Source organism: Rana temporaria, chromosome 8 (assembly GCF_905171775.1).
Source record: "Rana temporaria chromosome 8, aRanTem1.1, whole genome shotgun sequence".
NCBI lineage: Eukaryota > Metazoa > Chordata > Amphibia > Anura > Ranidae > Rana > Rana temporaria.
In genome coordinates, this window is record NC_053496.1 from 91,883,877 (window position 1) to 91,910,650 (window position 26,774).

General features: G+C 44.7%; 1 protein-coding gene across 4 annotated transcripts in view; it reads right to left on the minus strand.

Moving 5' to 3' along the window:
- LOC120947175 (E3 ubiquitin-protein ligase MARCHF8-like) overlaps nt 1-26,774 on the minus strand; it is a 315,449-nt gene that overhangs the window by 107,788 nt on the left and 180,887 nt on the right. The window contains exon 1 of one of the 4 annotated variants that reach the window (XM_040362273.1): nt 3,149-3,750. The exons of the other annotated variants lie outside the window; for them this stretch is intronic. Coding sequence (XP_040218207.1) covers nt 3,149-3,178 — 30 coding nt within the window. The 5' untranslated portion in view covers nt 3,179-3,750. Of the gene's footprint in view, nt 1-3,148; nt 3,751-26,774 lie in introns of those variants that run through there. 4 annotated transcript variants of the gene reach the window in all.

The following is a 26,774-nucleotide window of genomic DNA, read 5'->3' on the forward strand; positions in this document are numbered from 1 at the left end:
CATCCTAAGATTCGGCAGTGTAATTCAATTACACATGCCGGATCTTCTGCCTAACTTTGGAAAAAGCCTTTTGAGGATCGTTTTCAAAGTTACACACAGACTGAACAGCAGTTAAGTCGGAGTATCTCTTTTGTGGATCTGGCCCAAAGTGTGCAACGAGCTTTAGGACAGGTTAGATACAAAGAACAGTACATTCCCATTCTGCCTGGGAATTCATGCATACTACATTTTTATTTGGAGTAATAACGGACATAAAGCCCCACCTTCTTTCCTAGATACAACCTGAGCAGGAGGCACTATATCAAAATAGTAGAGATACACATAACAGCTGGAAACAGACACAAGGTGATTAGTGATACCAGACTTGTGTTTTTCTTCTTTTGTCCATTGTCCTCCACCACAATGATTCGTTCCATCAATGGAAGTGTGGCTGTATTGTATGCTTATCCCTGCTAGGATTCCTGGGTGCTTCTATTTATAGGCAGTACTTTACATATTTACATATATACACAGTCTAAAGGAGTGCCAAGCAATTCCAGATTTCCTCACTATCCACAGGTTAAACAGAATAAATAAAAAAAATCACAATAGGAACTAAAAGGAGAAGAAAGCTAAAAATATAAAACAGCAGCTGGAAACAAATAGAATCATTGTCAATATCAACCAATCAAAACCTTTTTGAGGGGAAATTTACAGTTGGAATCTGATTGGTTGTTATGGGTAGCAACTTCTCTCCAGGCATGACAGATGGAGACTTACTGGTTGCCACACTGGGCAGCACAGTGCCTTAGTGATTAGCCCTTCTGCCTTGCAGCACTGGGTCCTCAGTTTGGATTCAAGTTCAGAGGACTATCTGCATGTTCTCCCTGGGCTTGTGTGGGTTTCCTCTGGGATTTTTTTGTGTTTCCCCTCACACTCCAAAGACATGCTGGTGGGTTATTTGGCCCCTGTCTAAAGATGGCCATACATTTTACAATTGTCTTGTTCAATTTCCTTCAGAGGGCCTGCCAGACTGCATACAATCTGTAAAGCCGCGTACACACGATCAGTCCATCCGATGAGAACGGTCTGATGGACCGTTTTTATCGGTTAACTGATGAAGCTGACTGATGGTCCTTCGCGCCTACACACCATCGGTTAAAAAAAGGATCGTGTCAGAACGCGGTGACGTAAAACACAACGACGTGCTGAAAAAAAACGAAGTTCAATGCTTCCAGGCATGCGTCGACTTGATTCTGAGCACGCGTGAATTTTTAACCGATGGTTGTGCCTACCAACGATCGGTTTTGACCTACCGGTTAGGATTCCATAGGTTAAATTTAAAGCAAGTTGGCTTTTTTTTAACCTATGGTTAAATAACCTATGGGGCCCACACACGATCAGTTTTGACCGATGAAAACGGTCCATCAGATCGTTGTTTAACCTATCGTGTGTACGAGGCCTAAGTGTTTAGGTTTGACCTCATATTTAATGGTTTTGTCAACTCTAAAAGGAAAATTGTACAATGTGTGGCCAGCCTATATTAGCCCTCTGTGTGTACGTATGCATGTAAAAGAAGGACGTTAGATTGTAAGCTCCTTGAGGACAATGACTGGTGTGAACATACAGAATGACTGATGCACAGCTAGACACACAAAGGTACCAAGTTACCCCGTACTATAAAAAAGAATGCAATAAACAACAACTCTGCTTTTCATAGCTTATAGACAGACGTACAACTAGACTAGAAAGTAACTAGATTTCGGAGCTCAGTTATGTTCCAGTATTCAGAAATCGGCCTCCAAAACAGATATCAGGCACTGAACATTGGGGGATATTTATGAAAGGCAAATCCACTTTGCACTACAAGTGTAAATTACAAGTGCAAAGTGCACTTGAAATTGCACTTGGAAGTGCAGTCGCTGTAAATCTGAGCGGAAGATCTGAAATCAGGGGAAGCTCTGCTGATTTTACTGTCCAATCATGTACAAGCTAAAATGCTGTTTTTTATTTTCCTTGCATGTCCCCCTCGGATCTACAGCGACTGCACTTCCAAGTGCACTTTCAGTGCAATTTCAAGTGCAAAGTGGATTTGTCTTTCGTAAATAACCCCCATAGTTTTCTTCCATCAAAGTGGATACCACCGAAGTCCCAATATTTATTTCCCAACAGGTGACTAAACCCTGCTAAACCCAACTCCCAGTTGTCCATCACATGCGATAACCACAGCTATAATCCTAGTCATTTAGTAGGCAGCTAGACATAGATTCTGTAATGGAAAGATGAAGTGATCTGTGTTGGCCTCGGTTATCAGAAGTCCTCCAGAGCACATAACTGTGCCAGTTCTGGGCCTGCGTCCTGGCATATACACGAATTCTGTACATACACTAATCCCCAGCGAGCGGAGCATGTGATCGTTCTGCTTCTCTCTGGGGATTTCACACAAAGCCAACAGTTTCTCCATGCTACAGTGATGTCATTATTTTCCTCCAGGTTACTAGCATCTACAGCGCAAACAACAAGTCCAGGTCCCACCGGGCAACCATGATGCACCTTTGCATCATCTCACCTATCACCGGTGCCTTTCGTCACCTATGCCACCCCAAGTGCTAGCGCCCACCTTAATTACGACAATAAAGACAAAGAAAGCAGAAATCTTCTCTACTGCCAACACCATTTCATGTCTGTGCCGGGCGATAGCAGGCAGCGCAAAGCGATGTGAACAAAGAGCCTTTGTTTATGTTAGGGGATGCTCTAAGGATCCCCAGGGACCGACAGTGTTAACGTCGAACTCGACTGTTCTCAATTACCATACAGTGCAACATAAATAATGTGTAAGTCTAATGTACACACTGCAAAAACACAAGATACCTGTATTCTTGGAGAGTCAGGTGACTACGGTGTTCACCAACACAACTTTAAATTACAAAACAAGTCCTACCGGGCTAGATGTACTACTACAACACATCTTTCAAATCAAATATAATAGTCCTGAATGATAACATAGGGAGTCGTCAACAATATTGCAGATAAACAACAACATGCTAGTAATAAACAGGCCAACCTCTTGGGTAAGTGGCAACGTTCGAGTGTTGTATCCTTGTATACAATTGACAGCAGGTAAATAATAAATCAGAGAGATTTCTCTGCTGACAAAGCATTCCCCTACCTGAAGCTTCATTTTCCAGCATGAATGCATCAGTGTATCCTTATTAGAGCTTCCTCCTTCTGCATGACTCCAGTAATCCCGACTAAAAGGATGAGGACGGCGCACATCTGCTGTCTGCCCTACATTTTCCTGGAGAGGGAGAGGGGGGGAAAAGTTGACTTGCCCGGGCTTGTTGCAATCTAGCAGGGATAGAAGAGAGGAGAGTGAGTGGTCCTAGCTCACTTCCTCCAGCTGATTGTTGTGAGAGCAGGCGATGGATGAATAATGTATGTGCTTCTCTTTATCCTCCTTCAAGGCCTGCTGCCCCCGCCTCCAACTACACATTTCAAATACTACACAGTGCTTTCCTGAGCTGTGAGGTTACAGCCAGTCCTGTGCTGGCAACAGCATTAAAAATGCAGCATCCAAACGAGACAGAGGATAGCTACCCATGCCCGCGTGTGCCCAGGGGAAAAGCAAAATAACCAACACAGCTGCTATTGTGTCACAATTGTTGTGTTAAATAAAAGGTATTGTGACACACAATGCAAAGCAGGGGTCGTGTGTCAACACGCACAGGCAATCTCTGGGCTCTGCTAAAAACAACACATATCGCCTAACCATGCATTATAAATGGCATGCAAAAAATATCCAGGGACCGTCCCTTTTTTGCCTGAGATTTTTTTCACATGCTTTGTTTACATTTGCATCAGAAATGCATTATTTTTACATAAAGAGCCAACTAAAAAAAAACAATGATAATGCAATAGTATCAAATGGAAAAATATGACAGCATAAAAAAAGTCTTTGGGCTAGATTCACAAAGGACTTACGACAGCGTATCTCCACGTACACCGTCGTAAGTCCGAATGTGCGCCGTCGTATCTTTGCGACTGATTCATAGAATCAGATACGCCTCACTGTTGCCAAGATACGAGCGGCGCAAGTCTCCCACGCCGTCGTATCTTGGGGTGCATATTTACGCTGGCCGCTAGGGGCGCTTCCGTATATTTCCGCGTTGAATATGCAAATGAGCTAGATACGCTGATTCACGAACGTACTTGCGCCCGGCGTATTAAAATACGCTGTTTACGTAAGGTGTACGACCGGCGTAACTTTACCCCTCATAAAGCAGGGGTAAGTCATGTTAAGGTATGGACGTCGGAACAGCGTCGTATATTACGTCATTTGCCTAAGTCGTACGTGAATGGGGATGGGCGTAGGTTACGTTCACGTCGACTAAGCATTGAGTCGGCGTAACTTAGGGAGAAAATTCGACGTGATACTGAGCATGCGCGCGCATGCGCCGTTCGTTAGGCGCATCATTTACGTGGGGTCACGATTCATTTCCATACAACACGCCCCCTACCAGCCTACTTCGAATTACGCGGGCTTACGCCGGCCCATTTACGCTACGCCGCCGCAACTTACGGAGCAAGTGCTTTGTGAATACTGCACTTGCCTGTCTAAGTTGCGGCGGCATAGCGTAAATAGGATACGCTACGCCCGCACAAAGATGTGCCCAGATACGTGAATCTGGCCCCAGATATTTAAGGCCCCATGTACACGGGATGCTGCTAAACGTACATTCAGAGGCAATTGGGCGCTTTTTTCAACTGCTCCTGAACTCATTCAATGTTATCCTATGTGACCATATACACAGTCTCGATTATTGACGTTTTTAGGCAGTCGCGTTTAACAGCGTTTCTTTGAAAGGAAAAAAATGGGTTCAGACGCCAAACGCGGTAACCCGCATTTTCGTTTATAGGCTTTCGTTTTTGGCCATTTAAAATGTTTTTTTTTTTTTAAACGCTTCTAAAACGCAAACGTGGCTAAACGCGGCAAAACTGAAGTTTTAAACGTGGGCTACTATCTGTCAAGTTTAATCATTTAGGAGCAGTTGTAAAAAACGTCCCGTGTACATGGTGTATGTGGGGCCCTGCGTTTTTTTTGGACTGGATAAACACAGGTTACTGTGATTCTTGATGCCGCTGTGATGTACATGTCTGCACCACATCGGCATCGGACAGAACCACATTTCAACACACTGTGCAGGGACTTGAATGAAGTGTCGCTATGGGGTTCATTTACTAAAACGTGAGAGTGCAAAATCTGGAGCAGCTGTGCATAGAAACCAATCAGCTTCCAGGTTTGAGCCCTCGTTCACACTGAACACGGGTTCGAGTCCCGGGTCACATATATGCGATGCGGGAACCAGCGCGATTCCCGCATTACACGTCACCTGCCGGTGGTTCACACTGACCTATGCGAACCACTGTCAATGCAAAAGTTAACGACACCCACAGATCGCTTCGCAGATTGTTGTGCAAACTGCCAAATGGTGCCGGAATCGGATCGCATGGGTGTAAACACCCATGAAATCCGATTTTAATGCGGATCAAAAAATAGGGTCCTGCACCATTTCAATCTGTATGTCCGAATTCGGAAATTGCACAGACATCGCATGTGATCTGCACAGCAGTGCGAATCACATGCAATGTCTAACATTGCACCACTGTCATGTCAAATCGCACCGATGTGAACGGGGGCCTATTGTCAAAGCTTGATTGAACAAGCTGAAGTAAAGGCCCTTTCACACAGGCTGTCCGATAAGGTCCGCCTGTCAGTTTTTCAGTCTCCCCAATGTCAGTGGACACATGTCTGCCAACATCAGCCGCCATCTGATCCAATCCTGCCTGCAAAATCCAGACAGATGGTGGTCCTATTTTCCATCTGACTGGCGGATCGGATAGGATTGGATGAAAACAGACAAGCGGTCAGTTTCCATAAATTTTCCTATAGAGAGTTGCGGGACTTTGTCACAGCGGGGCAGACAGAACCTGTCCTCTAGCTTCTCAGTGGAATCCATTGCATGGAGGCGCCTGGGTGAAAGGGGCCTTAGGTGATTGGATACCATGTACAGCTGCACCAGATTTTGCACTCTCCAGTTTTAGTAAATCAAAGCCTATGTGACACTTCAAATAAAGTTCCAACGTCAGAATAAAAAGGTAATATATTGCAGCTCACCAATCCTTACAGGGGTTGTAAACCCTCTAGTTCTTCACCTTAATGCATCCTATGCATTAAGCAAAAAAACTTCTGGCACTGACCGGCCCCCTAGCCCCCCCCCCCCCCCCCACTGTGTTTTACTCACTTGAGCCAGTTTGTTCCCTCGGCGAAGACACGCTCTACCTCTCTGCCTGGGGTTCTCGGCTCTTGATTGGATAGATTGATAGCAATGCAGCCATTGGCTCCCGCTGCTGTCAATCAAATCCAATAACCAGGGGCGGGGCCGAGTCCACCATTCTGTGTATATGCAAATGCTGGACTTGAGAGTGCGCCCGCAGGGTAACCCCCAGAGAGAGTGCTTCCAGGGGACCCCAGAAGACGAGGTTTGGGGGCCACACTTTGCAAAACTAACTGCACAGTGGATGGAAGTATGATATGTTTGTTATTTAAAAAAAAAAAAGAACCCCTTATGTTATGCGATTTGACAGGTCAAACTGTATGACAAGTCACACCTGATTGCCGGCAATGGCACTGTTCAAATCGGTGAGAAGCCGACTTTGCACTGTCGCACCAATTCAAAAAAGTAGTTCAAGCACTACATGTTTACCGATTTCAGGTGCAACTCGCATAGACATCTGTGCATGAAGCCATATAGATGTCTTCTAAGTCGCATCCGAAGTCGCAGTCAATGTGAACGGGGGTAAATGTGGTGGCTGCATTTTTTTAAGCTCCCCCCCCCATCAAGTGATCCGGCCAATAACACTTCCTGCCTTTAGGGTTTCTCAACACTATGGGGGAGCTGCAGAGACACCTTTAACAGTAGCACTGTCAACCCGTGAAAAGGGTAGTGTTACACAGGCTATACATGGATCGAAATTCAGGCATATCAGCAGGGACCAGACAAATTTTGACCATGTGTGACTAGGGAGGTTATATGATTTGACTTCTATACAACCGCCAGACATTTCTTGCTTGATCAGCACATCAGCGATAAGCGTAGGTGATTCATGTAGCATTTACTTCCTGGAATCCCTCAGCCTTTAGCTCAGGCATGAAAGCAGAAGGGTGTGCTTAGCTGAGAAAGTCCCTCTTCCCCTTCTGAAGAGTCATGCCCTTCTGGGATATATGACATAATTTGCCTACGGATAGAAACCAGAAAGTAACTCAAGAAATGTAAAAAAAAAAAAGTTAAAACAAGCAAATACAATATATTTTCCTATTTACTAACGCTAGCAGCATTTGAATTGACCTCAGACTGATCTCAGTTGAAACATTTTCCCTGGAAGCATCTGAACACATTCTGAAGCCAAAGCCAAAAGCTGGCAAGGTTTTGAAACAGTGTCACGTTTTTACAATCCAAAACTACCCGCAGACCAGTGGCGGCTGGTGCTCAAAATTTTTGGGGGGGCACAAAGAAAAAAATTGCAGCCTCACTGTGCCCATCAAATGCAGCCACTGTGCCATCAATTGTCACCACTGTGCCATGCCAAACGCAGCCACGGTGCCATCAATTGTCACCACTGTGCCATGCCATCAAACGCAGCCACTGTGCCATCAATTGTCACCACCGTGCCATGCCATCAAACGCAGCCACTGCCATCAATTCTCACCACTGTGCCATGCCATTAAACGCAGCCACTGTGCCATGCCATCAAACGCAGCCACTGTGCCATCAATTCGCACCACTGTGCCATGCCATTAAACACAGCCACTGTGCCATGCCATCAAACGCAGCCACTGTGCCATCAATTGTCACCACTGTGCCATGCCATCAAACTCAGCCACTGTGCCATGCCATCAAACACAGCCACTGTGCCATCAATTGTCACCACTGTGCCCTTTAATCGTCACCACTGTGCCCTTTAATTGTCACCGCTGTGCCCTTTAATTGTCCCCACTGTGCCCATTGTCCCCACTGTTCCTATTGTCGCCACTGTGCCCATTGATGTCGCCGCTGTGCCCTGTAAAGTGCCCCTTTCCCCCCCCCGCCCGGCACTTAGCTTTACTGGAGTCAGCCATCCACGTCCCTCGATGTCTTCTACCGCCCTCGATGACTGACAGGCGTCTCAGCCAATCAGATTACCGGTAGCCAGAATCGGCCAACCTGATTGGCTGAGACGCCTGTCAGTCTTATCCAAGGAGCGCATCCCTAGTGCGTTCCTTGTATAAGCTTCCGGGACCCGAGGGCTGTACTCGGAAAAGCCTATCAGAGCCATTGGCTCTGATAGGCACTTCCGTACAGCCAACCAGCTGCCGTTATTCAGATGGCCGGACATGAGCGCCGACCATCTGAATAGAACAGCGGCAGCTGCGATAATAACATAGATTCATGCATTGCACAAATCTATGTTATTAGACTCAGTGGCAGTGAGAGCCAGAGGGGGCGGCGCTCCTGCGCCCTCTATGGACGAACCGCCACTGCCGCAGACATAGAAAGTGAGAGGACAATGGATATTTGGAGCCAACCAACAAGTATTCACAAATACATACCCTCATAAAAAGTATACAAGTGAATGAGCAGCATAGACCAGCGTTTGTCAGTCAGGGCACCCTTTAAAACTCTGCACAATCTCGAAGCACCCCATTCTGAAATGTAAAATTTAACAAATCGTTTTACATAATGCAGCAACATATAGGACATCCAACGTTAGAGGAGATGTATTCTTCCCAAGCAAACCCACATTTGCCACACTGGTACAAACTAGTATGCCAATGTTCCTCTTCTTCCTCAGTTTCTTTCCCTTACTCAGCTAATGTCACCCCACAAAATAAGGATGCTGTGCAGTTGCGCATTGTCCTCCTTATCAACCAATTATGTCATGTGTTGTTAAGAAGCCAGCTGCTAGAAGGTTGTAATGGTGCTCAATGAAAACCTGTTTCTTTGTGTAACCAAAAGGCAGGCTTCTCATTCAAATGCCGGCAATTTTTTGGCCAATTTCTAGGCATTTTGCCAAGGCACCCTGGTTGAAAAAGGCAGGCATAGAAAGGCTGGCATAGATACACTGGAACAGTTCCCGTTTTGGAGGGACAAAGGGGTATCTGCAGAATGCAAAATCCAGACAGGCCAATGAGATTTTTCCCTTTAAAAGTATCCCAATATTTGATTTCACCAATTTTACAGAGATGAGACCATATCGATTATCTGTACCTGTAGTATAAAGACAAGTCCGTTGATGTTTAATATTCTCCCATCTCACTGAACAACATCCTCAATTAGCTGGATTCAGGTAGATGAGCCTAACATTAGGCAGGCGTAGCGTATCGCATATACGCTCCGCCGCCGTAAGTTAGAGAGGCAAGTGCTGTATTCACAAAGCACTTGCGTCCTAAGTTACGGCGGCGTAGCGTAAATGTGCCGGCCTAAGCACACCTAATTCAAATTGTGAAGAGGTGGGCGTGTTTTATGCTAATGAATGGTGACCCGACGTGATTGACGTTTTTTACGAACGGCGCATGTGCCGTCCGTGGACATATCCCAGTGCGCATGCTCCAAATTACACCGCAAAGACTTATTGGTTTCGACGTGAACGTAAATTACGCCCAGCCCCATTCACGGACAACTTACGCAAACAACGTAAACATTTTTAAATTCGACGCGGGTCCGACGTCCATACTTAACATTGGCTGCGCCATCTTTTTGGTGGAATATCTTTAGGCCTGAAAACGGCTTACGTAAACGGCGTATCTTTACTGCGACGGCCAGATTCACGTACGGCGGCTTAAAGATGTGCGGGCGTAGCGTATGTAATTTACGTTACGCCGCCGCAAGTTAGAGAGGCAAGTGCTGTATTCACAAAGCACTTGTGTCCTAAGTTACGGCGGCGTAGCGTAAATGTGCCAGCGTAAGCGTGCCTAATTCAAATTGTGAAGAGGTGGGCGTGTTTTATGTAAATAAAGCATGACCCCACGTAAATGACGTTTTGAACGAACAGCGCAAATGCGCCGTCCGCGGTCGTATCCCAGTGCGCATGCTCCAAATCACGTTGCAAATAGTCAATGCTTTCGAGGTGAACGTAACCTACGCCCAGCCCTATTCTGAATCGACTTACGCAAATGACGTGAAATTCGACGGCGGTTCCGACTTTTTGGTGGTTTATCTTTACGCCTGAAAACGCCTTACGTAAACGGCGTATCTTTACTGCGACGGGCGAGCGTATGTTCGTGAATAGGCATATCTCGCTGATTTACATATTCTAGGCGTAAATCAGCGTACACGCCCCTAGCAGCCAGCGTAAATATGCAGTTAAGATACGACGGCGTAGGAGACTTACGCCGGTCGTATCTTAGCAACATTTAAGCGTATATCAGTTTGAGCATACGCTTACATTTACGACGGCGCAGATTCAGAGTTACGACGGCATATCTACTGATACGCCGGCGTAACTCTCTGAATCTGGCTAAATGTGTATATAAAATAGATTCACTTGGAGAAAATATGTAAAGTTACCAGAGATGTTATTTTGTTATCAACTGGATTCCTCCTTTGCGACGCGCAAAATCCTGAATAATGTATGCAGGAGTATCAAACACAAACAGCATTGTGTACCAGGAACAGATTGTGATTCTAAACTCCCTTTCAAACCTCCTAATGAGCCTTATTAAAATTACTATGGCAAGATGACCCGCTATATTCTAATCATCATTTTGTTACTGTTTTAATTTAAATGTCTAATGAGCACACTTCAAATGCTTAAAAACCTCACAGCATAAACCTGGGCTCTAATGCATAATATCATGTCAATGTTCCCGGCATAGCGTGTTTTAAGAGAACATTTCCATTTTAAATCTAAGTAAACATGCAGCAGCTCATTACATGGTATGATTAGATAAATGGGAGATGTCATTTTAGAAATCTCTTTGTGGATGTTTACACAACCATTTAACAATGTGTTTGAAAATTATGACAACTGATGACAGATGTGTGGCAAGCCTGATATTGGAAGGTGATGCAGGTATTTGGATTGATTGTGCAGGTTAAAGGTTGACGCCTGAATGGTCCCACGTCATATCACAGGCAGAGATTTTCCAGCATGTTGGCAGATTACACATGGGTGGTTCCTTTTTTAGACACCCGCTTGCTCAGGGGGGATCGCTCCGTTGATCCCCGCTGAGCCGGTGATGACTAGTCCGTCTCTGCACACTGCGCAGAAACGGACCTGTCAGATCTCCGCTTTCCTCTACCGTCTGTCCGTTTTCATCCGATCCGCCAGATAGATGGAAAGTAGGGAGTCTCGGAGTCATTTTCGATACCTACATGACAATGGATGCACAAATAGGGTCAGTAGACAGCGGATCCCACCATCTGCTGCGCCTACTACGCAGACTCACGCCCTTTATCCCGAAAGAGGACATTGCAGTCGTGGTGGGAACAATCATCAATTCCAGACTCGACTATGCAAATGCCCTCTATCTAGGACTCCCCAAATAGCAAATCACTCGTCTGCAAGTCGTTCAAAATACGGCCGCTCGACTAGTGACCGGAAAAAAACCATGGGAATCAATCTCACCTTCACTGAGATCCCTTCATTGGTTGCCAGTAAAAGACAGAATCACTTTCAAGGCACTCTGTCTAATACATAAGTGTATTCAAGGCAACGCCCCCCAATATCTATGCGGGAAAAAAAAAGCCCATAACCCCAATCGCATTCTGCGATCCACCAATCAAAACCTACTCCAGATACCCAAAGCCAGATACAAGTCCAAAGGAGATCGAAGATTTGCAGTCCAGGGACCTCGCCTGTGGAATGCACTACCAACCACCATCCGACTGGAGTCGGACCACTTGGCCTTCAGGAGAAAGATTAAAACCCATCTCTTCTGAGGTCAAGGGGTTCCTTACCCATGAAATGGATACAGCGCCCAGAGGCGATTCAGTTTGCATGTGTTGCGCTTTACAAGTTTCTCACTCACTCATCTGGATTTAGGGGAGCGGGTCGGATCAGATGTCAGCGGATATGTCACCGCTGACATTCGCCACTCCATAGAGATGTATGGAGCGTTCGTTCAGGTCCACCTGTGTGAAAGGGTCCATAGTGACAAGTTATTTTTCTTGAAAGTGAGAGGAAAGGGTCTACTCTACCAAGTACATGCTTATATTCATGGCATACCCTATGGAGTACAACCTGTGCTCATGGTGAGACCATGTACACACATAACAGCCCCATGCAAGACTTTCAAATGGAAGTTTTAGAAGGGCCAAAGCAAGGGTCTCCAAACATTCGAAACAAAGTGCTGTTTATTGCCCTTCAGACTTTAGGGGGACTGGACTATGAACAGTGGGAATAGAACATTTCCTGGCATCGGTGGGAGTAGACTAACAATGCCAAAGGCTTGGTGGTCATTGGGAGTAAAATTACATCATTAAAGTCAGTGGGTGTAAGAGTACCCTATTATTGGAATCAGTGGGAGAATTAGTTCCCCATCTCTGGTGTCAGTGGGAGAATTAGTTCCCAATATATGGTATCAGTGGGAGGAATAGTACCCCATTGTTGGTGTCAGACTGTCAGTGGACGGAACAGTGTCCCAAGGGCCAGATAAAGGCAAGCAAAGGGCAGTATACAGCCCACAGTTTGGAGACCTGGGCTAGAGGCTCACTAGTTTTGCAGAGAAGGGCACACAAGTGGTATCCCAGTTCCTGTTAGTTCAGAGGTTTAAATGGCAACAATGGTAACAATCTGCACCCGAGTTTTAAGCCTCATGCACACCGGACGTTATAAAAACGGCAATAGCGTTAGCTGTAAAAAGCTGTAGCTGTAGAATGAGTTTTGCAGTAGCGTTTTTTTTTGTGGTCTTTAGCTTTTTTTTTTTTTTTTAGCAAAACTGTACTTCCACAAAAGCTTATGGCTCAAAAACGCTGATAAACGCAGAATAGCCTAGTTTTTCAGCTTTTATCAGAGTTAGAGCGTTTTTACAGCTGAAAAACTCCTCTTAAAACCCACTAGTTTTGGGGTTGGGTTCCAGACAGAAAACGCGATTTTAAAGAAGCATTAATGTGAACCAGGGCTCGGCTGCAGAAAATACAAGGGAGTCTCTAAGGCCACGTACACACGATCGGTCAAAACCGATGAAAACGGACTGAAGGACCGTTTTTATCGGTCCAAACCGATCGTGTGTGGGCCCCATCGGTCAGTTAACCTTCGGTCAAAAAAAATGAGAACTTGCTTTAAAATTGAACCAATGGACGCCTAACCGATAGGTCAAAACCGATCATTAGTATGCAAAAGCATCGGTTAAAAACCCGCGCACGCTCAGAATCAAGTCGACGCATGCTTGGGAAGCATTGAACTTCATTTTTTTCAGCACGTCGTGTTTTACGTCACCGCGTTCTGACACGATCGGTTATTTAACCTATGGTGTGTAGGCACATCAGACCATCAGTCAGCTTCATCGGTTAACCGATGACAGCGATCCTTCGGACCGTTCGCATCGGATGGACCGACCGTGTGTACGCGGCCTTACACAGGAATCCTTAAACTACGGCCCTCCAGCTGTTGTAGAACTACACATCAAATGAGGCATTGTAACACACTGACATTCAAAGACATGACTAGGCATGATGGGAATTGTAGTTCCTGAACAACTGGAGGGCCGTAGTTTGAAGACCCATGCTCTAACACATGCATAGCAATGCCCATAATATATTGAGGCAACAAGTTGTGACATGTATGGCTACCTTGCCATGGGAAAATTAGATTAGCCTATAATTGGCTGATATCCAATTAGGAGACAGAGTTAGCCTATTGTTCAGAGCTGCTATATGTGGATGCAGATGAAATTTACATCTGCATTTCATTTACATACATAGAATAATGTGCTGAATAACACCAGCGGATGATATGCAAAACACATAGACAACACATTTGACAAACAGGGAATTAGCTAGTGCAGTCACTTTCCCATGAAATCCCCTTCCAGCAGTTTTCACCAATAGCACCAAGATGCTAAAAAGGTTTTAAGTAAATTTTATTTCTAGAAAATAGAAACAGTAAGAATAGCTTTTACCGTAGCAGACGTCAGACCCAGGTACATAAGTGTAAGTCGGTGCATTTACGCCAAGTTCATCAAAAGGGCAATGAGTCATTCCAAAGTCAGCGGTATTCACAATGGTATGAAAATCATAGACGTTGTATGGCCACAGGCATCATTTATTAATGCTTAAACACAGCACAATAAATGGCAAGATTTAAAATCTGCTTATACTGCTTTTGGCAATCTCTGCAGACCTGCAATATCAAGCAAGAGTCTAAATAATGTTGTTTTTACCATTTATTGTGAAACTTGTGGCCAAGCATACTGTTGTGGAGGATTAATTGATGATGCTTATGGAGGTAAAATGTTTAACATTTTCAAATTTTGCACATCTTCTAATAAAGGGCACAGACAGCAATAAATACAAATAGCCAGATTCAGGTATAGTTAGGCCGGCGTATCAGTAGATACGCCGTCGTAACTCTGAATCCGCGCTGTCCTACATTTAAGAGTATGCTCAAACTGAGATACGCTTAAAATGTTGCTAAGATACGAGTGGTGTAAGTCTTCCTACGCCGTCGTATCTTAGCTGTCTATTTACACTGGCCGCTAGGGGCGTGTACGCTGATTTACGCCTAGAATATGTAAATCAGCGCGATACGCCTATTCGCGAACGTACGCTCGCCCGTCACAGTAAAGATACGCCGTTTACGTAAGGCGCTTTCAGGCGTAAAGATAAACCACCAAAAAGTCGGAACCGCCGTCGAATTTCACGTCGTTTGCGTAAGTCGATTCAGAATAGGGCTGGGCGTAGGTTACGTTCACGTCGAAAGCATTGACTATTTGCAACGTGATTTGGAGCATGCGCACTGGGATACGACCGCGGGCGGCGCATGCGCCGTTCGTTCAAACCGTCATTTACGTGGGGTCATGCTTTATTTACATTAAACACGCCCACCTCTTCACAATTTGAATTAGGCGCGCTTACGCTGGCACATTTACGCTACACCGCCGTAACTTAGGAAGTGCTTTGTGAATACAGCACTTGCCTCTCTAACTTGCGGCGGCGTAACGTAAATTACATACGCTACGGCCGCACATCTTTAAGCCGCCATACGTGAATCTGGCCAAAATTTTCTTGTTGAGTGAAGTAGAGTTAGAACTGGAGTCATTAAATATCCAGCTATATATATATTCCAATATGAATTGGGTTAAAGGGGATTGTAAAGGTTTGTTTTTCATTTTCTAAATAGGTTCCTTTAAGCTAGTGCATTGTTGGTTCACTTACCTTTTCCTTCGATTTCCCTTCTAAAAAAATTTTTTCTTTGTTTTCTTTGTTTGAATTTCTCACTTCCTGTTTCTCCTCAGTAAGGTGTTCAGTAACCTGTTCTAAATGACTTTCCACCGCTCGGATGATGGTGGAAAGCTTACTGAGGAGAAACAGGAAGTGAAAAATTCAAACAAAGAAAAACATTTAGAAGGGAAATCGAAGGAAAAGGTAAGTGAACCAACAATGCACTAGCTTAAAGAAACCCAGGGGTTGACAAATTTGCTTGGAATCTAGGAGCCAGCTAAAAAAGTTAGGAGCCAGAAAATGCGCCCCGTCCCGACGAGCTTTCGCGCAGAAGCGAACACATACATGAGCAGTGACCGCATATGTAAACGGTGTTCAAACCTTACATGTGAGGTATCGCCGCGATCGGTAGAGCGAGAGCAATAATTCTAGCCCTAGACCTCCTCTGTAACTCAAAACATGAAACCTGTAGAGTTTTTTAAACGTCGCCTATGGAGATTTTAAAGGGTAAAAGTTTGACGCCATTCCACGAGCGGACGTAATTTTGAAGCGTGACATGTTGGGTATCAATTTACTCGGCTTAACATTATCTTTCATAATATTAAAAAAAATGGGGATAACTTTACTGTTGTCTTATTTTTTAATTAAAAAAAGTGTAATTTTTTCCCCAAAAAAGTGCGATTGCAAGACCGCTGCGCAAATACGGCGTGACAAAGTATTGCAACAATCGCCATTTTATTCTCTAGGGTGTTAGGATAAAAAATATATATAATGTTTGGGGGTTCTAATTAGAGGGAAGAAGATGGCAGTGAAAATAGTGAAAAATTACATTAGAATTGCTGTTTAACTTGTAATGCTTAACTTGTAATACCAACGGCCACCACCAGATGGCGCCAGCTCACATCTGGTGGTAATAACTTGTAATACCAACGGCTCACCACCAGATGGTGCCCCCCATCCAAGCCAAGTCGCCAGGACCCTATTTCTAGTCGCCATGGCGACCTGGCGCCCGGGATTTGTCGAGCCCTGAAGAAACCTATTTAGAAAATAAAAGATGAACCTTCACAACCCCTCTAAAAGGACAGAACATGTTTTGGAGGCCTCAGAAAAATGCCCCCTTCATCAGGGTTTAATGATGTGTATTGGCCAAAAGATTTGGACTGCTCCAACCAGCTGCTGACAGACTTTTTACTCATCCTGTCGAAATGCTGCATAATTTACATCTGCTCTATGCCGTTTGGTTTTCTTATTGTTTCATTGTGAAAAATAAACACCAGGGAACAAGATTCACAGAAAAATAAACAGTATGGCAAAAAAAAAAAACAGATCGCCAGGAAAACGTCTAGGCGCTTTTATTTTTTTCTCCATAAAATGCAACCTCAGCACAAAAATAAACACATTGCTGAAGACTGGATTGAGGGGGCCAATTAATATTGATCACTAAAATTAATTGAACTTCATGCTTGGCTGCAATTCTTGAAAGATATTCTAAGGCCCCATACTCACGAGCAAACATGTCTGCTGAAACTGGCCCGCAGGCCAGTTTCAGCAGACATGTTTGGTCGTGTGTGGGCGCGAGCGGGCCGAATTCCAGCAAACATTTGCCCGCCGGGCCTTTTCCCAGCAGACAAATATTCCTGGACTTGTTTTAAAACAGTCCGCTGGAATTCAGCCCGCTCGGACATGTACGGTCGTCAGTACAGACCTACCGTACATGTCCAGGCGCCCGCCGTCCCTCGCATGCGTCGAATGACTTCGACGCATGCGTGGAAGCATTTTAAAGGCGGGCCGCCCACGTCGCCGCGTCATTGTCGCGGCGACACCGCGTCATCGACGCGGCGACACCGCGGACACGCCCCGCGTATTGTTTACGCGCGGACTTCTGTACGATGGTGTGTACAACCATCGTACAGAAGCCCTCTGGCAGACATGTATGGTGGAAACGGTCCGACGGACCGCTTTCACCATACATGTTTGTCCGTGTGTACCCGGCCTTAAGGGAACAACAATTGGGGCTTTTTTCCCCCCAAACCTCTTAATAGAGAAAGAGAACAGTGTACATCAGAGACATAATACGCAGCAAGCATATACAACCAAAACGCCTCATGCATAATTAGATATAGTCTCTTTATTACATATAGGGAAGTAGTAAAAAGGTAGAATCTCACAATTTCACCCTTTCCTTCAATCAAGGAATTTATTTGCTAAATCTTTAATAAAAAATAAATAAATATATAATTTTTTTTGTTGTTGTAAACCTCCAAAATGACAAAACTTTTCACCAACACATACAAGATTGGCCAGATCTGAAACCAACAATGTATTGGCTGTTAGCAATGGGCTGGGATCAGAGCTGAAGCCTTTACCTTACATTGGAGTTGAATACAGTGGGCCGGATTCAGATACAATGGCGTATCTGTCCGGCCCACGTAACGTATATCCGATACGTTACGCCGCTCTAACTTTGGGCGCAAGTTCTTTATTCACAAAGAACTTGCGCCCTTAGTTAGAGCGGTGTAGCGTATGTGTTGCGGCGTAAGGCCGCGTAATTCAAATGGGGATGTAGGGGGCGTGTTTTATTAAAATTTTGGTTGAGCCTGCGTTTTTTTTACGTTTTAGTTGAACGGCGCATGCGCCGTCCGTAAAATATCCCAGTGTGCATTGCTCTAAATGACGTCGCAAGGACGTCATTGGTTTCGACGTGAACATAAATTACGTCCAGCCATATTCGCGAACGACTTACGCAAACAACGTAAAATTTAAAAACTCGGCGCGGGAACGACGGCCATACTTAACATTAGCTACCCCTCATATAGCAGGGGTAACTATAACTATACTCGGCGCCGGTCGGTCGTTCGTTTCTGAATCGGCGTAAATGCTCATTTGCATATTTGTCGCATAAAAATACGGAAGCACCACCTAGCGGCCAGCCAGGAATTGCAGCCTAAGATCCGACGTTGTAAGACACTTACACCTGTCGGATCTTAGGGATATCTATGCGTAACCTGATTCTACGAATCAGGCGCATAGATACGACCGTCGGAACTCAGAGATACGACAGCGTATCTTTTTCTGAATCCGGCCCAGTGTGCGTCGCTAACTGTCTGCTTTAATGTATACGCTGTACTTGCATCCAGGCACAGGTGTTAAACCATAGGACAAACCTTCAGGTTACACAACAATGAAAAGTAGGTCAGATGTTCTAGGTTGGACCCTTCAGGGATAGTCAGAAAAGTTTGCTTCTCTGTAGGGGATTATTCAAATGGTCAGATAAAGATTGCACACAGATAATTGACCAGTACACACAATCATAAGACTGCGGCTGAGAATTTCCCAATCAATGTAAAATTGTAGCATACTGTAAATTTTTTATTTTCTATTGTCATATTGCTTAACCTCTTGACCACTGGGCACTTAAACCCCCTTCCTAACCAGATACATTTTCAGCTTTCGGTGCTCTCACATTTTGAATGACAATTACTCAGTCATACAACATTGTACCCATATGAAATTTGTGTCCTTTTTTTCACACAAATAGAGCTTTCTTTTGGTGGTATTTAATCACCGTTGGGTTTTTTATTTTTTGCGCTATAAAAGAAAAAATACTGAAAATTCTGTAAAAATAAATACATTTTTCTCGTTTCTGTTATAAAATTTGTAATTTTTCTTCATAAATTTTGGCCAAAATGAATACTGCTACATATCTTTGGTACAAATAAGTACAAATTGGTGTATATTATTTGGTCTTTGTGAAAGGTAGCGTCCACAAGCTATGGTGCCAATATCTGAAAATTGATCACACCTGAAGCACCCAGGCCAATTCTGACATTTCTATTCTACATGTAAAAATCATAATTTATTTGCTAGAAAATTACATAGAACCCCAAAACATTATATATGTTTTTTTAGCAAAGACCCTGGAGAATACAATGGCGGTTACAACTTTTTATCTCGCACGGTATTTGCGCAGCAATTTTTCAAACACGTTTTTTTCTTTTTAAAACCGTTTTGTGCTTAAAAAAAACAAAAAACAGTAAAGTTAGCCCAATGTTTTTGCATAATATGAAAGTTGAAGTTACGCAGAGTAAATAGATACCTAACATGTCACCCTTCAAAATTGCACACGCTCGTGGAATGGCGCCAAACTTCGCTACTTAAAAATCCCCATAGGCAACGCTTTATTTTTTTTATTGGTTACATGTTTTTAGTTACAGAGGAGGTCTAGGGCCAAAATTATTGCTCTCGCTCTAACGTTTGCAGCGATACCTCACATGTGTAGCTTGAACACCGTTTTCATATGTTGGTGGGAATTACGTATGCGTTCGCTTCTGCATGCGAGCACACGGGGACAGGGGCAGTTTAAAAAAAAAATTCATTTATTGTTCCCTTTACTTTATTTTATTTCGACACTTTTTTCCCCAAAAAATATTTTTCATCACTTTTATTCCTATTATAAGGAATGTAAACAGCCCTTGTAATAGGAATATGGCATGACAGGTCCTCTTTACAGTGAGATACGGGGTCAATAAGACCCCACATCTCACCTCTAGGCTGGGAAGCCTGAAATAAAAAAATAAAAAAAGATCCTGGCTTCGATCGTATCGGTGAGTCGGTAGAAGCACCGGAGGGTGGCGGAAGGGGGGGGGGGGGGGACGTATTGCAGAGTATTGGAGTATTGCAGAGTATTGGAGTATTGCAGAGTATTGGAGTATTGCAGAGTATTGGAGAATTGCAGAGTATTTTGGAGTATTGCAGAGTATTCTGGAGTATTGCAGGGTATTGCAGAGTATTGCGAAGTATTGCACAGGGTAGTGTGTATTGCAGAGTATTGCACAGGGATGGCTGAGCACGGAGGGATGGATAGCTGGATCTGTGACTGCAATTGTCACAGATCCAGCCCACAGCGCTGCTTCTGACATCACCTGACGCCGGTTTGTTTACAAGTGGTCGCTCCGTCATTTGACGGAAGCGATCACGTGGTAAACGGCCGCTGATCAGCGGCAATTTACCGCGATCCGTGATGTGCCAGGTGCCAGGGGGCACGTGGGAGCAGGATTCTGGGAGGACGTCCCAGAGACGCGACGTCCTCCCAGAGTAACTCGACCACGCTGTAGACGTCTTTTGTCTATAGCGTGGTCGGCAAGTGGTTAAACTCAAGTATTTAATATACTATAATGCCTAGTCAGTGGTTGTTTTTTAATGACCAATGTTATTTAAAAAGAGAAGTACAGCCAAAGCTTGTTTGGCTGAGACAGCCGCTCCCCACCCCTCCACAGCTCAGTGCTCCAATGAGCGAGGAGGGAGAAGAGCCGAGAGCTGTGGCTGACAGCCTAATCAGAGGTGTGAGATCGCACGGTTAACAGTTCAGAGGCTCCGGGGCACAGATGTAGCATCCACCGAGGTAAATATAAATCTGCCAAAAAATAAAAAATCCTTACTTTTCTTTTATTTTCTGTATAATGCAGCATGGACAGGGATCAGCAAAGTGTCCGTAAGGGGTCCTTGCAATTTCTGTGGCTGCCGCTGACTTTTTATAACTGGATTCTTGATGACTTACTACCCTCTCCTCCTGTGCTTGTGTACTGTCTGTGTTGTAGATCAGGCAGGGTGCGGCGCCAGCACCGCCCACTAGTCCTGCTGCATGCGGAGTGATCTCTGTTGGAGGGAGGGACTGGTATTTTTTTGTTTTGACATGACACTGTCTCTTTATTACACCCGGGGGGACGCAATTTTCCCAACTTCGCCCTGGGCACCGAATGACCTTGTCCTGGCACAGAGCTTGGGGATTCTCTGTAACGTGGAACCATCCTTTTGCACTGTGTGGACTTTTAATTGAGCACATGAATACACATATGTATTGATTTTTATCACTTGATTTGGTCACCATTCTTTCATTGTCACTGCTGTTTATTTTTTTGTGTGTTTGTTACACAAAAAGTACTTGTGGAGTTTTTCTTAATTGCTTATTTTATTTTTAGTATATTAATTTAATAGCACTGCACAATATACAGTATATAGATATTGGGGCAGATCCACAAAGAGAGTACGCCAACGTATCTAGTGATACGCCGGCGTACTTTCAAATTACCCGCGTCGTATCTTTGTTTTGAATCCTCAAAACAAGATACGACGGCATCTGGGTTAGATCCGACAGGCGTACGTCTTCGTATCTTAGATGTAATTCTTCGGCGTCCGCTGGGTGGCGTTCCCGTCGTATTCCGCGTCGAGTATGCAAATTAGCTATTTCCGACGATCCACGAACATACGAGCGGCCGTCGCATTCTTTTACGTCGTTTCCGTTCGGCTTTTTTCGGCGTATAGTTAAAGCTGCTATTTGGTGGCGTATGCAATGTTAAGTATGGCCGTCGTTCCCGCGTCGAATTTGAAAATATTTTATTTTGTTTGCGTAAGTCGTCCGTGAATGCGGCTGGACGTAATTTACGTCCACATCAAAACAATGACGTCCTTGCGACGTCATTTAGCGCAATGCACGGCGGGAAATTTAGGAACGGCGCATTAGCAGTTCGTTCGCACGGGGACGCGCTTCATTTAAATGAAACACGCCCCCTACTCGCCGATTTGAATTACGCGCCGTTACACCGCGAGAAATACACTACGCCGCCGTAACTTACGGCGCAAATTCTTTGTGGATTCAAAGATAAAAAAAGTAAGTTACAGCGGCGTAGCGTATCTCGCATACGCTGCGCCCATGCAATTGTATGTGGATCTGCCCCATTGGGTATAAGTTTTGGTATCTTAAACCTTGTGTTGGCTGCTTTTTTTTTTTACTTTCATAGTCTGGGCGTAGATTTTCTATATATTTCTATATATGGTCTAAAGCTATACATGCAAAATTACTAAATCACTAAAGTGAGCTGGAAAACAAGCATGGGAAGATGCCTATACAGTTAGTCCCCTAAATATGAACTTTCAAGTTGCGAACTTGCAAAGATACGAATGTGTTTGGATGTTTAACAACCTCAATACAGGGCACTTATACCCCCTTCCTGCCCAAGCCATTTTTCAGCTTTCAGCACTGTCACACTTTGAATGACAATTGTGGGGTCATGCAACACTGTACCCAAATTAATTGGTATTTGATCACCTCTGCGCCTTTTATTTATTGCGCTATATACAAAAGAAAAGTGACAAGTTTGAAAAAAAATTAAAACACAATATTTTTTACTTTTTGCTAAAATAAATATCCAATTTAAAAACAAATTTAAAAACAATTAAAAAACAAAAAAAAAACAAAAAAAAAAAAAACATTTTTTTCCTCAGTTTAGGCCGATATGTATTCTTCTACATATTTTTGGCAAGATAAAAAAAATCGTAATAAGCGTATATTGATTGGTTTACGCAAAAGTTATAGCGTCGACAAAATAGGGGATAGAATTATGGCATTTCGGCCAGAACAAGAGCTGCACCACCCAGCCGTCATTTGATGGCCACATGCTATGTCTGATGATAGGCAAGATGACTGGTATGAAATGTTGCCGCTCTCTTTGGAAGTGTAATTTCCCTCTGTGGCTTCCAACGTGTGCCAAAAAAGCAATAATAATATTTTACAGCTTTTAGCAAAAAAGGTCATAAAAAACTATGTGACACTCTTAATAGTTGTCCATTAGTCACAAGTGCCCTCTGAAACGAAAGTCAGAGCTTTGTAACCCAAGCCTTTTATATGAGAAGGCCATAATGATCTTCTCTTATTAGAAAGAATTGTTGCCATTTATGCCAAACTTTTAGTTGATGGGCCAGATTCACATAGAGATACGACGGTGTATCTCCTGATACACCGTCGTATCTCAGAGTTGCGTCGGTCGTATCTATGCGACTGATTCATAGAATCAGTTACGCATAGATATGCCTAAGATCCGACAGGTGTAACTGTGTTACACCGTCGGATCTTAACTGCAATTTTAAAATGGCCGCTGGGGGCGTTCTCGCTGATTTACGCAGAGAATATCAGCCAATTCACAAACGTACGCGGGCCCGACGCAGTCACTTTACGCCGTTTACGTAAGGGTTTTCCCGGCGTATAGTTACCCCTGCTTCTATGAGGCGCAGCCAATGTTAAGTATGGCCGTCGTTCCCGCGACAAAATTTGAAATTTTTTACGTCGTTTGCGTAAGTCGATCGCGAATACGGATGGACGTAATTTACGTAAACGTCGAAACCAATGACGTCCTTGCGACGTCATTTGGAGCAATGCACGCTGGGAAAATTTCCGGATGGCGCATGCGCTATTCGATCGGCGCGGGGACGCGCCTGATTTGAATAGTACACTCCCCCTAGCCGCGGAATTTGAATTCTGCCGGGGGATTTACGATACGCCGTCGCAAGTTTTGAGGTAAGTGTTTTGTGAATTACCCACTTGCCTCAAAAACTTGCGGCGGATCTTAAATTGCATAGGTTACGCGGATCCAAAGATCCGCTAACCTATGTGAATCTGGCCCGATGTTTTTACCTTAGCCACTCTTGAACAGTTTAAAAAAGGCTTATGCAGCACTCACTGCGATAACATATTTTGTAACCACAAGTCTAAGGCTTGGTTGAGTACAGGAATTCTAAACTCAATTCAATTGCTACGGAATTCCCCCACATAACACTGATACAGCTGTTACTGAATCCAAGAGGAGACTGTATCTGGTTACCAGATACTACATTACAGAGAGAATACATCGAGGCAAATAACTCCCAGTAGACCTTGTTAACTGTCGCATGACCGCTGACAAAATCAATGAAAATATTACACGGTGGTGTCATAGTTCAGGCACATCTCCATATGGGGTTAATACTGAATTCTATACACTAAAGAGAAACTGTGAAACATGAATAAGGCAAGAGCAGCTAAAGGAAATTCTAGTCAAATATTTAAATTATAAGTTCATGTCCACCTACCAGGTGGTTCTCATTTTCATCCAGAAATTTGTCTAGTGCAATAGGCCAACCTGCTCACCAAAGCTCTATGGTGGTGAATCTGTTTCATGGGCCCAAAGTCTAAAATGCAAGCCGGATTCCAGGCACAACGGGGATTGGGTGGTGTTCCTCTAAGTTAGGCAGACCCCGGCAAAATCGTTGTTTATGTGGAAAATAGGCATATTATTTACACTGCCAATTTAATAAGTGTGCCAAGCTTATAAAAAATATGTATCTTTAAGCCCTGGTTCACACTGGGTACGATTTGGAACTATTTGACATGCGATTTGACATGTCAAATTGCATCTCAAATCGGCGGCAATTGTCGGCAATGGCACTGTCCTAATCAGTGCGACGCCGCATCTGCGATTTCAAAAAGTAGTTTCTGTACTACTTTTTGCGATTTCGGGACGCGATTTACATTAAATTGCGGCAAATCGCGGCAAAATCGCGGCCGCGAAATCGCGGTAAAATCGCGATTTTGAATTTGCAGCAGTGTGAACCTAGGCTAAACAAAGATTCAGTTTCCGTTTATGCAAAAGGATGTCCTTCCAGCAATGATTACAGTTTTTTTCTTACCTATCCACATACTCACAAAGCTGAACATTTTTTTCCCTATATTTACAAATAAACATTCAAAAACACATAACACTGATGTAATAGATAATTATAGATTTTCTAACAGTACAACAGAGGCTGTTTGCCTTCCGGCTCATTCTTTCATAAGTATAAATGTCAGCATGAGCTACTGTGCTTTGTGTATGTTTTTTTTTTCTTTATCTGAACAGCCAGACAATAGAAAAGTGAATCTGTGAAAAAATGGCCTATAGCTGCTGGTTAAAATATACTTTTGTGGGACACCTGCACTGCAAGAGTTAAAGGATAAGTTAAACTTTTTACAAAAAATAATAAATGCCAGATATTTGGCAGCTAAAAGCAGGCTCCGATGCGCTCTGCTTCAGCTTGTAGGTGGTCCTCGCCATCCTCATGTACAGAGCAGGGCTACTGGCCCGGAAATGTATTTGGTGACTTAATCGATTGACTGCCAAAAGGAGTGTCTTATAGTAGATCAGCTCTCAAAAATTCCACTAGCCTGCTCTGCAATTTGCGAGTGGAATTTAATGCAGGGCGAGTGAGGAGCGGGGGGTGGACCAGGCTGACTGTTTCCTGGCTGAAGCGATCAGCCAGGAAACGGTCAGCCGGAGGACACAGAGGCGCAACTTTTAGCTGAGGTGAGGCTGCGGCGCTCCCCTCCCTCTCTCTCTCCGCTTGTCTTGTGTATTCACACAGCGGGGATGTCCCGCTATGACCCCCGCTGTGTGGCACGGAGTTGCCTGGGTCTGTGTTCGGTGCTCAGTGTAACAATATCCTGCCCCCCTGGATGGATCGCTCCCCTCCCTCTCACTCTCTCTATCCCCCGCTTCGCTTGTCTTGTGTATTCACACACACAGAGGGGATGTCTCGCTGTGATCCCCGCTGTGTGGCACGGAGCTGCCTGGGTCTGTGTTCGGCACTCAGTGTAACAAGATCCCGCACCCCTGGATGGATCGCTCCCCTCCCTCTCACTCTCTCTATCCCCCGCTTCGCTTGTCTTGTGTATTCACACACACAGCGGGGATGTCCCGCTGTGTGGCACTGAGCTGCATGGGTCTGTTCGCTTGTCTTGTGTATTCATGGGTGCATGGATCTGTGCTTCGCTTGTCTTGTGTATTCACACACACAGCGGGGATGTCCTGCTGTGTGGCACGGAGCTGCATGGGTCTGTGTTCGGCGCTCAGTGTAACAAGATTCCGCCCCCGTAGATGGCTTGTGTGATAGTATCAGTGTTGCGCCTAATAAATGAGCTGTCTAGGGGGGCGGGACCTTGTTACACCGAGCGCCGAACACAGACCCATGCAGCTCTGTGCCACACAGCGGGACATCCCGCTGTGTGTGTGAATACACAAGACAAGCGAAGCGGGGGAGAGAGGGAGGGGAGCGATCCATCCAGGTGAGTCTGTATACACAGAAGGGGGCGGAGTCCAGGTTATCCATATAGACTAGAGCAATCTCTGTGTAGAAAAGTAACAACTACTTACCTCACACCCCCTCCATACCCACCTCACACCCCCTCATAAAAAAAAAGGAGTCTGTATTGATAAGGCACAGTCAAACTGGATTAATGGGTCACAGTCAAGCTGCTTTGATGGGGCACAGGGAGGCTGCGTTCACAGGCACGGAGAGGCTGCGTTCACAGGCACGAAGAGGCTGCGTTCACAGGCACGAAGAGGCTGCGTTCACAGGCACGAAGAGGCTGCGTTCACAGGCACGAAGAGGCTGCGTTCACAGGCACGAAGAGGCTGCGTTCACAGGCACGAAGAGGCTGCGTTCACAGGCACGAAGAGGCTGCGTTCACAGGCACAGTGAGGCTGCGTTCACAGGCCCAGTGAGGCTGCGTTTACGAGCACAGTGAGGCTG